The sequence below is a fragment of the Magallana gigas genome, chromosome 9, assembly GCF_963853765.1.
Source record: "Magallana gigas chromosome 9, xbMagGiga1.1, whole genome shotgun sequence".
Classification (NCBI taxonomy): Eukaryota; Metazoa; Mollusca; class Bivalvia; order Ostreida; family Ostreidae; genus Magallana; species Magallana gigas.
In genome coordinates this window covers 41380076-41395010 of record NC_088861.1, presented here as the reverse complement: position 1 = coordinate 41395010, position 14935 = coordinate 41380076, and the positions used below count along the sequence as shown (strand labels likewise).

General features: G+C 34.2%; 2 protein-coding genes across 6 annotated transcripts; one reads left to right on the top strand and one right to left on the bottom strand.

Moving 5' to 3' along the window:
* Positions 1-750: 750 nt before the first annotated feature.
* On the bottom strand, positions 751-6497 carry LOC105340040 (ectonucleotide pyrophosphatase/phosphodiesterase family member 5). The gene is made up of 4 exons (XM_011445873.4): positions 5469-6497; positions 4687-4866; positions 3653-3895; positions 751-2482 (listed from the first exon to the last, which is right to left on the bottom strand). Exons 1-4 carry the CDS (start codon positions 6349-6351, stop codon positions 2283-2285), a joined length of 1506 nt encoding a protein of 501 aa, XP_011444175.3. The 5' UTR covers positions 6352-6497; the 3' UTR covers positions 751-2282.
* A 622-nt stretch (positions 6498-7119) lies between these two features.
* Positions 7120-14926, top strand: LOC105332699 (1-deoxypentalenic acid 11-beta-hydroxylase). Of its 5 annotated transcripts, none has more exons than XM_034477890.2 (10): positions 7120-7190; positions 10708-10844; positions 11355-11517; positions 11689-11746; positions 11865-11928; positions 12208-12363; positions 12638-12696; positions 12945-13050; positions 13791-13850; positions 14127-14926. In XM_034477890.2, exons 2-10 carry the CDS (start codon positions 10717-10719, stop codon positions 14263-14265), a joined length of 933 nt encoding a protein of 310 aa, XP_034333781.2. In that variant the 5' UTR covers positions 7120-7190; positions 10708-10716; the 3' UTR covers positions 14266-14926. The 5 variants fall into 5 exon arrangements, with proteins under 5 accessions (XP_034333781.2, XP_065926922.1, XP_034333782.2 ...); XM_066070850.1 differs by lacking the exon at positions 7120-7190 and adding an exon at positions 7219-7245; XM_034477891.2 differs by lacking the exon at positions 7120-7190 and adding an exon at positions 7227-7249.
* Positions 14927-14935: the final 9 nt, after the last annotated feature.

Below are 14935 nucleotides of genomic sequence, written 5' to 3'. Positions count from 1 at the left end.
TGAAATTGTAGTGCATGTGTACATATCTGCCCCTCAGAATATCTGTTCCAATTTTACTGACGGAGAAGTAAGGCAGAAGCTTGTCGAAATCAAAAGAGTACTTCCCTAATTTTGCATGTACCAGAAATAATTAAACATCTTGTTTGCATCAATTTTTTATTCATTTATTTGTCTGATAAATGAGCATCATAATGGTGAAAGAAAAATTTAGAATTATGCGCATAAACAACGCAATTTGATAATAAATAAAGCTGGTTCGAAATGTATAATAAATACAAAATAATAAACAGAGAACAAGTGGAATGTACAAAATGTACAAGAGATCCTCTTAAAGTGTAAGCATGTAAACCCAAAAATAATTATCCTTAGTTTCTTGGGCCAAAATTTAAAAGAATAATATGATTTTATTATAATTTTTTTCTCTCTGCAAGACATTAGCTTTCAACATTGGAAAATTTTTTTCCAAGTTTAAATAGAAAATTGAGTTATTCCCCTTTTTCAAACACGATAAATGTCATGACATAAGATTAGGAGAAATGGTCTTTTTGAGAAAACAAACCCTAATTTCTCTCAAGTCTGATTTTACCTTTCGCAACTAAAAATGTGGCGATCTGTAGAAATACAAATTATTTTGGTCACATGGATTTTTGGGGAATACTTCCCAAGAATGTCTTTATAACAGATAGGACGTATCATAAAACATGCAGCTAAATGTGGTTTACAGAAAACTTGAATTCTAACAGTAACGTATTAATTTTAAAGGTGATAATAATCCAAAAATTAACTTGGAACAGCTTAATCAATCCTGTAAAGTATAAAACCAGATCACAGTTAATTAGAGAAAAGTAAACAAAAATAATGCACATCATCACAGACACACAGACAAATTAATCATGAGGTAACCGATTTAACAAACCAACATAAAATGTCGACCAGTGCCTCTATCACACTTCCGTACAAATAAAGAACAAGAATATGAACCAACCACAGGGATATATATATAAAACAGACACCTGCTTATACATGTAGCAATTCCGGAATGCTGTAAGCTGAAATTATGCTGTATTTGGCAAATAAAGTAAACACTAACTACTAAATATAACGCAAGAGTAGATGTAACATTAAAAATTGTAGTCATAAGAAAATATTTCTTGCAACATTTTAATAACACAAATATGCTGACTGTTAAAAAAATTATTTTCAAAAATATAGAATTAAAGGTAACGCTCAAATACATGATCACTGAACTTGCTGCAAAAAATAAATCTGTCAACTGTATCAAGTAAGCACCATTTGCAAAATTGAGATAACAGGAAATACATACAGTCACATAAGTTATATTCTATATTCTATAGAAAAAAAAAGGTGAGCAGAGGTATACATTAGATTTTTTTATATATATAGTTCCCTCTACAGTGGCCAATGAATTACAAACATCTAATCTTATATACAGTAAAACACGCTTATAACGAAGTCCCAGGGACAGGCGATTTAACTTCGTTATAAGCGTAATTCGTTATATCCGTCAAGTTTACAACATGAAATAGAGACTTGGGGAATGAAATTGACTTCGCTGTAAGCATCAATTCATTATAAGCGTGTTCGCTATAAACGTGTTTTACTGTAGCCTCTGCCTTACTGTCACATACATAATTTTTTATGGTCAAATATAATTAAGTCAAAGTCAATTAACACGGTCAGAGGCAAAAATGGTGCACTTAATCAGGGACATACAGTTTATATATAAATACTACATGTATATACATCCCTAACTTTATCAAAACAGAGACGTACATTAGTAATGAAAAAATTACTTTGGTTTAAAATGAGATAATCCCCAGGTATCATTTTGAAGTCATTGATATTATTGTCAAGTGACAAAAAAACGTGCCTTGATATATGGGGCGAGGGGTTAGAGAGGATAGTGTAAGAGTTATACATGTATTAAAGTACTGGCTAACAGTTCATGAAACTAAATTGCCTGTCTACTAAAACTTAAGGGAAAACAGCCAATTTTCAGAAAAAGAAATGATGTAAATTTGCCATACAACATAGATACATGTATAATCAAGCAAAAGGACTGAGAAAAAATCCACCATCAAAGTAAAATAAGAGTGGTAGAACTTATATAAAGAACACAATTATCCATAAAACATTAAAACATTTCATAAAAACATGTACAAGCAAACAAGAGAAAAAAATACTTAAATGTAAGTTAATTAGTACATGAAATTCCTGAATATAACCTAGAAGAATTAATAGCAAAAAATTCTTGAATGAAATTAGAACTCTTCCTCTGTATCGTCACTGAGTAGGGGTAAACTGGGTCCGTTTTGAGACAGGGAGACGGGGGAGTAGGATGCTGTGGGGCGCTTGTATGGAAGCGGGGTTAACTCTCCGTGTCTGTGAAATCTTCTCTGCCGACAGGCACCAATTGTAAAGATTCCAGCAAAGATGCCCCCAATGGCTAAAATCACTAAATCTGAAGAAAAAAAAATCATTGGTATGGATGAGTACATTTTACGTCAGTAAAAAGATATAATTCATAAAATACAAAATCTTGATATGTTATTTGGAAAACTCCTAAGCATGACACAGAAAAAGTATAAAACTGGAGATTAAATGTCAGTGACAAAATATCTGTTAATTGGACCTTGTTTAAATTTAATTATTAATAAAATTCATCAGGTCCATTTTATACTGAATTATGGTGTGCCAAACTTCTGCCTCAAACTATTTTTTTTTTTAATCATAAAAATGTTATTTGTCCTTAAGACTTTATAAATGTAATGAAATAAAAAGAAATGTTGATGGTATCCAACTATCCATGCATTTTACAAAGTTATTGCAAATATGCCAAAAATGAATATAATGGTATGCATTGATATATACAAGTTGAGATCAAATTAAAAAAAAAAAAAAAAAAAGGTAAAAGGTTGTACTGGTGCATCAATGGGTCAAACCCATTTACTTATATGTAATAGATCTCCATGGAACCACTGAGCAAGGCATTTTGTTGAACAACTGATCATAACTTTTACACTTGTCTAGAAGATTAATTAAATTTGTCTATCTGAAAGACAGATTTATAGTTTGAATTAAAAAAAATCCGGATACTGTGGTTTCATTAATATTCAAGGGTATCAATTTTCGTGGATGAAGTGAAAATCACAGTTTCAAGGATAAGTAAATTCGTGGTCAAAGACCCTATCAATACAAAATCTTAATAGAAATTGCACTTCGATGAACATTTAATTTCGTGGATCAACTAAACAACGAAATCCACGAAAATTGGTATTCAACGAATATTGATGAAACCACAGTAATTGGAGTTGACGAACATTGCTGTGGATTGGAGATCTTAAATTGAAATATAACAACTTAAACAATTTAAATCTTCATTTACATCGCCCAGGCATTTCAAGCTGTCAATCAAGAAAAATAGTAGGAATCTTCTCAAACTATGATACATGAATTACAGTTTACTTACATGAAATAAAAACTACTAGTATTCAGTAACCATCAAACATTGGTGTCTAAGTAGTCAGAATATCACTGTAATAAGCTTATTATAAAAAGTTATTGTAAGCTGACCTTGATCATACACAGCTTATGAAAAGTTTGCAATTTTCTGGTACATGTATGTACTTACAAACAACAAAAGTGTTGTCTAATTCATACAGTTTTCTCTCCTTTTTCGGCTTCAGCAAGATCTGAACAATATCCATTGAGCCATTATTTGGTGCGGGCTCAATGCCCAGGATCTTGCAGATCAAAGGATAAACATCGACATTTTTAAAGGTTTCCACGGTGTGATTGACCTTGAGCGCTGGACCCATGGCCATGAAGAACGGGTGCATGTCTGGGAGACTGTTGTTGTAACCATGGTCACCCTCTGTAACAGAAATCACAGTACTATAGTACTAAGGAAAGGATACTATATACAGTATTACGTGTAAAGATTCATATGACACTGCTGAAAGTACTACACGTAATGCAACTCAACTGATGGAGATGAAAGTACAACATGTAGTCATGTACTACACATATTATAATTTAAATCACAGTATTGAAAGTATTACATTAATGACATTTCTTCTTGTGTCTCTTCATTAGTTACACTTAATTTATAGCAGAAATTAAAGCACTACCAGTAAATGTACACATCTAGTAGTAGTACTACTTTTGTTTATTGAACATCAGAGGATATCTGACCACTAAAAATAATAAGCAGTATATTCTAGCAGTACTGTATTAGAAAAAAAAATTCATCCTCTGTCATTCATTCAAATTCAAGTTAGCGGAACCTTTATCGAGGGTCCTACATGTTTAGAGGTAAATCTTGACAGAGATTCACCATGGCTTGGACTGCATCCAAATATCAAACCAAGCTGAATTTCTGCCAAAATTAGTTCAAAAGTGAAATGTGGATTACGGCAAAAGGTCAGTTCCATTTTCAGATAAAAAAAAAAAAACCTGAGTAAGATAAATTGATTTTAATTAAAAGAAACAAAAAAATAAAAATGAAATAATTGACAAGTAAATTTAACAGAAAATGTCCATGTCATGATCTGCTGAAAAATCATATATCATGCCAAGAAAAAAGCCTGTTAAATAAAACGTAACAAGTTCTTAAACGTATTGTTTTGTTACTGTTTTGTACTGTATTGTTTTAATTCTACTCACTTCCTGTGTAATTCTGATCCTTGGACTCCACTATGGTATACCCCAAATCAGCTACAATCAATATGTCCAAAATTCTGCGATTTCTGCTGTAATGGTATTCTTGAGGGATTTCTGATTTTTTGTAGACTTCTAGATGTGCCACATTTTTTAATTTGCTGACAATTGTATCTCCAGCTGTTTCTGTAAAATCAGTGTTTCTTCCTTACTAAATTTATTCATTGAATTCAATATTGACATGAAGTAAACAAGGTTGTTAACAATGTATCAAGGTTATCATGGTTATGAATTTAAGAGTCATGCATCATACATGTATTATAAATCAAGAACAGAGAAAGTAACAGTCAAATAGGGTACGTATTTTGAATAATGCCGGGGTACACCACTCTACCAGAACAGTGGAAATTTACGTTGTGTATTTTTTGTTTAATATGGCCCAAGAGGGTCTATGATTGAAAAACTGACACTATTCTTTTTCATAATCATGATATTAAAAGCTATATTGTCTGATCATATAATATCAATCCTGAATCTTGAACCCCAAACACTAGTTTAGTAAATCAACATTTATTTTATCATAATAGGAGCTAGTACATTAATAAGTAATTATTTAAGTTATTGCGTAATATTCCAATTACAAAATAAGAAGCTGTATATTTGCAATTTGTCTGTCAAAACAAAACAGAGATGCAAATAATAAAGGTATGGATACTTTAACTCCAAATAATGTCAATCAGTATCATAAGGATATATACACATGATACAGTAAGGTAACTTGTACTTACCATTTTGAGGTATAATACTAACTATAGGGTTGTTCATGACAATCACTTTGTACAAGTCTTTCTGAATGTAATCTCCTAAGACAATGGTTTTGTCATTCGGTGTTGTTGTCATGCCATGGTCACTTGTTAAAATGACATTCACTTTATCAAGTAGATTATTCCTCTCCAGACTGTCCAGGAGATACCCTGTACACGCTTCTAGTTTCTGTATAGTGAGTGTCATATTGTCACTCTCTGGGCCATACACATGTCCTTCTTCATCAGGGTGTTCGTAATATAACAATCCCAAGTCTATCGGGTCCTTGTCCAGAAACCACGATATGATAATGTCCACACGCTCCTCAAACTTCATGTTTGGATCATAAGCCAGATACTTAGTCGGGAGGTACCCGTGAACACTGGCCATTGATCCTGGCCAAAACAGAGACCCACTCCGCCGAGGTAATGAAGGAGTTGACTGTTTCTGGTTTGTAACCCAAATAGGTTCACCCCCATTGTCAAACCACTTAGACTTGATCACATCCTCAGGGTCAGATAAAGAGAAAGTCTCATTAAACAGTGGATCATACATCTCATTTGCGACAATGCCATGGCTCTCCTCATATAACCCTGTCACCAGAGTATAGTGGTTGGGAAATGTCTTTGTAATGAATGCGTTCTGCAGTCCCTTTTTTGCATACACTCCTGCGTTAATTATGCGTTCAAAATTCACCTTCTTTGAAATTTTATCTAAGTAATTCCAGCGGAATCCATCATAAGACACGAGCAGAACTCGTTGTTTAAGATGATCGTTCCCGTGTGTTGCAACAACGAATACAAGAAACAAGGCCAGAATCGACTTCTGAAGATTTCTAAAACGATTTCCTTTGTGTTTCAACTTCATGGCGTCTTAAATGTGATCATAAACTCTATTTTTCTTCCGGGTTTCACTTAACATACGTTTTACTACCTTAATGTACTGAAAACAAACTGAAACTAAAATTACACGACGTCCAAAAATCGTAGGAAACACTGAGAGGGTCATAAAACGGAAAAGGTAACAGGTAACAGGCCCACTATTTCCGGAAAATTCGTAACCATTGAGGCTGCAACATTTTTGTTAACGCATAGATTTGAAAAAAAACAAAACAAAACTTTAAAATCAACTAATAAACAAAGCACTGATAATTATCAGAACGATATGTGTATGTGTGATTTTTAAAAAATTATTTTGACATGCTTTAGCGATGCGTTGTTCTGTTCAGTTCGATGCGGGGGGGGGGGGGGGGGGGGGTTAATTAAAACTAAGTTGTGGAAAATTTCATCTTACAAAATATTTACATTTATTTTCATTTCAAATGTTCATACTATAAGCTTTGATTTAAAGAAGGGTTTATTAGGATGATGTTTCAAATTCATGATTAGTGTCTCAATATTCATTACGCTATAGCATGTATCTTACAATGATTTTCCTTTATTTATTATACACAAAAAACACAATATATTTTTCATACAAAGAATTAAGTCAATGAATGTTTCTGACCACTAGAAAACGTATATGTAAACCCACCATACTCTCTCTCTCTCTCTCTCTCTCTCTCTCTCTCTCTCTCTCTCTCTCTCTCTCTCTCTCTCTCTCTCTCTCTCTCTCTCTCTCTCTCTCTCTAACCACCCGATACCTGATTAGCTGGATTATCAGATAAAATCCAGGTCACGTTGGATTCCTTTTATATGTATGCACAGGTAAGTCTATATATAACCCAACAATATCATAATGTCGATATGCCAGTGCAGACATGTACGTACGTATACAGATTATATCTCATCTTTTTCACTGACATAGGAAAACTTTTGTATAGCTTCTTTGTTACACATGAGAGGAAGGTGAACGTTTTTTGGTGCATGGTCCTTGAAGCTCACCTGTCCTTTCCACAGGTACATGTACACTGTAAAATCATTTAAGAGGGTTCGATGGTCGTGGCCATTTTTAGGTCTGTGTTGATCTCTTTTAAAAGGAGAGTTTTAAACAAGAATATATAGGAAAATGTCCAGATATAAATCGTAAAATATATGGAATTTTTGTTTACGAAATAATAGTTTATAGGTAAGGAGATGAGTGGATATGGCGTGTAAAATGCCTATATAAGGACGAATAAGCTGCTGAAATTAAAATATATATGTCTCAACAAATCTGATAACATATTTTAATCAAAATACGGAGATACAAATGAAAGTTGATTTTATGGATTATTGTTTGGTTTTTAAAATCAACGATATGTAATTTCGAATGGCAAATAGTTGCTTTTAGCTATACACTATATTAGCATGATGCACATTTTTTCTAATGCCGGTATGAATTTTTGGGTTTTCCGACCAGAATTATATGTGATAAATCTCAAATGAATCATGTTGTGTAAAATTTATAGATAGAATAATAAAATGTAATCAAACTATGTATCAGTAATCGAAATATTTCTGGATATTTAAGGAATCGAGCAATGGAACTCTTTTCTTGTTCAACCAGCCCAGCAGGCACGTAGCATCGGGGGGGGGGGGGGCTGCCCTACCCCCCCCCCCCCCCTTTTTTTGCACAGCAAAATTGAATTAAGTTGGAGTTGCCCCCCCCCCCCCCCGACACACACACACTTTTCTGTGACCATGTAAAAATTGAATTGAAAATAAGGAAATTGAAGTTATGCCTACTGCCCCCTACCCAGATTAGGATTTTCAGGATTTTGGAAAGTAACCTTTTTTTTTTTGCTTGTCAAAAATTATATGGATGAGCCCCCCCCCCGCCCCCCCCCCCCTCCACACTTTAAAAAACGATGCTACGTGCCTGCAGCTAGACTTCATTATCGTCTCGTTCAACAATACGCTCGACTGTCTCCGTATGTATACATGTATCTCCGACAAGCAAAGAGAATTATTCCTACGCCACAGTTCAATATAGTCTCGTATTCCAAATTCATTCGACTACAAAATTGATCATGAATTGTTCGTACAATTTAAAATCCGACCATTTTTAAAATTATTTATAAATAAATATCCTTGTAAAACAATGCTTCATATTTTCAAGGATACTAAGTCTTGTCAGCGGTTATGATTTGGGCTTATGTCAAAACATTTTATTCATTTCGGTTTACCTGAGTAACTGCATAGGAGTGTAAACTGTTGATTAAAATCAACTCCCAAAAATCATTCAAAAACAAATTATATATATTTAACATAACATCGATTTGTAAACCATAAATATGTCCAATACTTGAAATATGTTGATTTAAAATGGATATGCGTATCAAAACCTCCTAGTGTCATCTTTTAGAATTCCAATGCCTTTCCTTTTATAGAGTGGGTCTGTACTCCATTTTTTTGTTAAAGTCTAAATTAGACAACACTGAGATGGTGACCATCGCAAAGGGCCCCGCTTAAATAATGGACAGTAGGATGAAAAGCATTTCAGAGAAATTTGCTTTGACCTTGACCTATAACTTAATATTTTCCAGGTGGCATAGAAGTTTTAATTCAATCTCATGACCCCTTAAATACAGGCATTTTTTGTTCAACCTGAGCAAGATAATGCAAATAGGAAATACCGTAATCTACGGTCTAAATCTGATTTTGAAGAGATCTGCTTTGACCATCACATTGACTTGGTTCAGAGTCACTGCACATCAGTAACCCAAAAGCTCTGTTCATGTGAAGTATGAACCAAATATGGCTAAGTGGAGAGAATATATGCTCATGGAAAGGATTTTTGTGTGATCCGATATGACCTTGACCTACAAATATCATTCAAGGTTACTCTATGCCCTTTGATCAAATGCACCCTGAGAGTGAATAAGTATGGATCTAAGGGAGTGAAGATATGCTCCGGTGAAGAATGTTCATATAATTCTGCTATGACCTTAACATTGGAACTATAAATATATATGGTTTAAGGTCAATGCACACTTTTTACCTGTGGGTGAAATTTAAGAGAGATTGGGACAAGGGAAGAAGATATGCTTCGAACAAAAGACCTCGGACGGACAGACAGACGTACAGACTGGTCACCATAGGGCGCCTGCAGACCGGGGTCCTAATAAGGTCTAATTGAAAACAAACCGATTTCAATTAACAAAAACTTGGAGAGATGACCCACTAGTATATACGTTAAAAATATCATATTGCATCTAAAGAACGTTTTAGAAAATAATACGTCCGTAAATTCGTGGCCAAAGTTGCAAATAACATTTAAACAATGCACATTTTTGTGACTGACATGCTCATTGTTTAGAGTAGCAGACATTATAGGTTATCTTATATAATAGGGCTTTTTAGGTCGGGGATTGTGGGATCATTATACGACCAAAGCTTAAGGCAATATATATATATATATTTTAATCGTTTGCTAAGATATTCAAAACTAAATTATGATAGTTAGAAATTGTGTTTTTGCAAACTTGTATTATAACATTATCACATAGCTTTAATGGAAAAAAATCAAACTTGAAAGTTTTACGACTAAACAAAGTGGGCATTTGTAATATCTTTACCCCCCACCCCCACCCTTCCATCTTCTTTGAAAACTTAATTTCACATATCGCGACAGGTCATGAGGTGTATTACATGTACATGTATCATGTACCTAATATACTATTTCGTTTGCATGCAAGTCACATATACATTACTTTGTAATATACATCTTTGCCTTTCATACTAAACAGCAACAAATTAGAGTTGTCCTTTGAAATTTTAATACAAGTAACCCTTCTTTATGTTGTTATTAAGTGAGGAAATATTAACCAAGCTACATGTACATGTACTATAATAATAGCGAAATCTTGCTAAATATATTGTGTCCAAGTGTGAAATGTACCTATTAACGTTATGTTTCAAACAATCTATTTCTAGACACGTTAATTGCCCCCCGTGCACTAAAATTATGATTTCCTTTTTTTGTTTTCAACCTATATACTTCCGGTTTTGACTTATTTTAACAAGGCATTTGTGAGACACTCCCTTCGGTTAAATTAAATATAACTTTTTTGAATATAAGTAACAAAAGTTTATGTAACGAAGCGTAAATGAATTTACATATGTACCGTCTGGTTAAATAAGGTAAAATTTAAAGTTAAACGATGTTTTGTGGTAAAAGCAGACCGTCCGGATTCTGGAAATATGAGACAAAATAACGTATACTCTCTCTCTCTCTCTCTCTCTCTCTCTCTCTCTCTCTATCTCTCTCTCTCATAGTAATATACACGTTATTTTTTTAAAGAAATAATCAATGTCCCGAAAGGTATCACTGGGATCCAGGGAGGTAACCTTTCCATCGGAAGACCTCCAACAGCTACGAGACTGCAACCATTTACTGAACAATCCAGAGGCACTCCGAAAGGAAATTCAAGAAAAGGGGTAAGTTAATAAATTATTCAAAGATAATCGAAAGTTCATGTATGCTAGAATTATATATAAAAAAAAGAGGGTTGATCAACTTTAAAATTAATTTTTTTTCTCTCTACTAAATGTTAGTATCTTTGGTGATTCATGCGGGATATGAAGATGGCGACATTAACGAAAAATACATAACCCGAGGATTAGCGGGTAACGCGGGTTATGTTATTTTTTCTGCAATGATCGTTACCTTCATAACCCGCATGTTTCATCAAAAAAGGCATTTTAATTGTTCATATTGACATTTACATATTTTTGCATGTAAAGTGTGTGAAAAGCTACTGCAGATATAGCAACGCAACACGGACAGGGTACTCAAAGGTTAAATCATGAGTTTCATGGCATAAATAAAATAAAAATATCTTTGGTTATTGTTTTGTATATTGCAAAAAAGCCCCCCCCCCGTTTCCGACACCTATGTAATACAATGTGGGAATAATTACATATTTATCAATAATCTTTCTATTTTAGATACCTATTCATCCGGGGATTTCATGACAGACAGGAAGTTCTGCAGGCCCGTCTGTCAATCTTGGAATATGTAAATAAGGAGGCTGAATTTAAGTTAGTGGCCCCGCCCACTGAGGGCGTGCTGGACGAGAGGTGTGGCCGAGGATGCATACCATTCATGGAGGTATGGAAGCAGTTATAGTTCCGTCAAAAATGCAGAATCATGGTGCGCCTTTTATTACTATAGATACAATCCGTCATTGTTTTCAATTAATTATTAAACTACTATCACAATATCCCGACTCGTTGCGACTTTTTCACTTTGACGTTGACTTACATGTATATATTGTAACAGGGCAAGAATAAGATCACACACAGTCCTGAAGTTCTACAAGTTCTGGAGGGACATCGACGTATCTCTATCTTTCTCTCTCCTGCTTTCATGGATATTTTACAATATCGAAATTAGAAAATTCCCCGGGAAAAGTAAATTATTTAATCTAATTATATGAATTTTCTTTCTTGTTTTAGCCAGAATGTTTTTCGAGAGATTTTTGGACAGTGAGGTTAAGACGTTTGATTTTAAATGGTTGAGGTGAGGTGGGTTTTGTTTAAGTGTGATAAATCCGTGTATTATACAGGACGGTGCTCTTATTTTGAAACACAAAATTGAATGTTTAAGTTACTAAGAAGTACACTACATAAAACTTAACAGTGTTATTTTAAAATCAAAGTTGATGAAGCTAACAATTATTCAGAAAACCCTTACTGCTGAATCTATATTAAAAGACAAAAAATACCCCCCCCCCCCAAACAAAAACATCCAATAATCTCTCTCTCTCTCTCTCTGAGATTTTTTTTTATATCTTTCTAGGGGGATCAACCGTAAGCAATTCACTGGAGCCCATGTAGACAACGTATACATGGGGCGCGGATCTAGGAATCTGTTCACTGTATGGACTCCCTTTGGGGATACGCCGGTAGAAATGGGAACACTGGCGGTCTGTGAGGGATCCAACTCTTTACCAAGGTCAGGAGTCACGCGCGGATCTAGTAAATTTTTCCATGGGAATGTCCGATGGTTATTTGAGTTTTCGGGGGGGGGGGGGGTCTGAGTAATTTTATAATGAAAATTTAAAGAAATTTGAATTTGCAAGGGAGGGGGTCTGGATCATCCCTACCCCCTTCCAGATCCGCGTTTTGGGGTGGTATATTTGATCAAGTCTAGAAGAATGTCCTGTCTTGATCAGGTTTCAGTTGTGTATTCATGAAATACGGTAAATGGTGAATATTAATTTTTTTAGTTTTAGACAGCTTCAAGAGACATACGGAGAACTGGATATAGAGAAAGAAAACGTTGGAGGTATGTTATATATGATGAGGTTATATTGTTGATTTTGAATAAAGAGGACGTATTTAAATGTATATATTACATGCACTTGTCTCTTTAAAAATAATTAAGCAAAATCGAATAACAGTCAAAGCTTGCAAAATAAAAGTTAGACGATATAATTGTTGAAGTTGTCATGTTGAAAGTTTTGATTTTTTATGTAAAGATAATAGGTGTAACGTTACACAAAACATTAGAATGAAAGTAAATTTTGTAAACAGGCACTGGTTGGTTCACAGAGGACCCGTTCGAGATTACATCAAAATTTGGCGGGAAGTGGAAAACCTCGGACTTCCAGGCTGGAGACGTACTGATATTTACCATGAGGTACAGACACGCTATATACCACGAAGGTCCAAATAATTGTTGTTGTTTTTAAAATCAAAGCATTTCAAAAATGATAAAATGCCCTCTTCGAAGGTTCATGTGGATATGAACGAAGGAGACATTACACAAAAGAAAAACATGCATGGATAAGCGGGTTTTGCGAATTTTCTTTGGCATCGATTGCTACATTGTACTTTTATTATAGTAAAATGTCACCCTGTGTTCACTTCCGATATGAAAGGTCAAGGTCAACTCATATTCTCTGACCTTTTGACATGCACGCGGATCACATGCTTTTCTGTTTACGTTTTCATTTATATTTTTTTTTTCATAGCAACACCAACAAAAAACTATTGACATATAAAAACACCTCCCTTATAGTATGTAAAGTACATGTATTCCAATACAGAAAACTATCAGACATCATATCAATAAAATGCATTCCTTGGAATTTAAGTCTGACATCATCATGATTATTTCGTGCAGTCCGTGATTTCCTTAGGTCGCTGTAGGTTTCGACCAATCGATACACGGGGGATGCTGTCTGTTTCAGTCGCTGTAAGTTTTGACAGATCGATAAACGGGGCGTGTAGATATATCAGTCTGACTGTTTCTATAGAGCTATGAATTAACTATGTTTCCGTAAGAAATAGAGGGAATCAAACTCGGTAGATGTAAATTTAACATTATACACAAAACTTGTCAATTATTTGGTAAATGTAACACGGTCAATATTACAGGACAGTCCACATGTCGACGTCCAACCTGACGGATTACGTACGTATCAGCTGTGACACTCGGTAAGAAACTAAGAATATACACTGTAATTATTGTGTATTTGTACACACGCCTGCTTGTGTGGGTATACTTTGTGACATCCGATGATTAGTGTACTGTGTAAATAACACCTGATAAAATCAACAAGATTAGTATCTGTATTTGTCTATATGCATATTATGAAAAAGGAACCCCTCCATTTTATTGAAACCTAGACTTCATTGACAGAATCCAACCGAAAATTATTATTGATAACACAACAAATGCTACATGTACGTGTGCTTTTCCCCCCACTTTAGGTGGCAGCCAGCCGATGAGGCGGCGGATCCAAGATATGTGGGCGATATAGGAGCGGTGGCCCCGAAGTACGGCCTGTTTGGTAAAGAAAAGGAAAGAGTGCAGAAAGTGGAGGATCTAAAACAGTTGTGGGGGATCTAACAACTTCAGTGGCGGCAATACAGCAGATACATTTAAAACAACGTGGCCACTCATCATTTATTACATGGCCTTGGACTGAATTAATACTGAAAATGGATGTCGATTAGTTTTTTCAATGAAACTGTTAAATCAACAAAATGCATGTGAGCTAAAAGGAAATGTAGTATAATTCAGTTCTTATTTTAACTTTTCTCCAGCTCAAATGTAAAGACAGAGCAAACATACAAAAACTGAAAAGTTACTTAATAATCCAATGAATAATGTGTGCTTAATATTAAGCATACCGGTATTTCAATTCATTAAGATTTTTAAAGTTTATTTTTTATTTTTAACTAGTGAAAACTATTCCTTGGTATGAGGTGTATTACCAAGCATTTCCTATTCCTGAATTAACATGATTACCTGTATTTGATAGTTCTACGCTAACTGAACATTTATGATGGATTTTCCCCGAGTTAATTCTAAAATTCATTTTTTTTACTCATTCACAGTTTTATTAATATATTGAGCAAATAGTGATATAAGAAAAAATGGAATACTTCGCTTTGTACATGAAATTAATTCATTATTTATGGCATATCATTACAATGACTTTTGTTTTCAAACCAGAAATTGTTTAAACTTCTTTCTCAATAAAATAGCTATGTACAATTCAACAATAAACAACGTG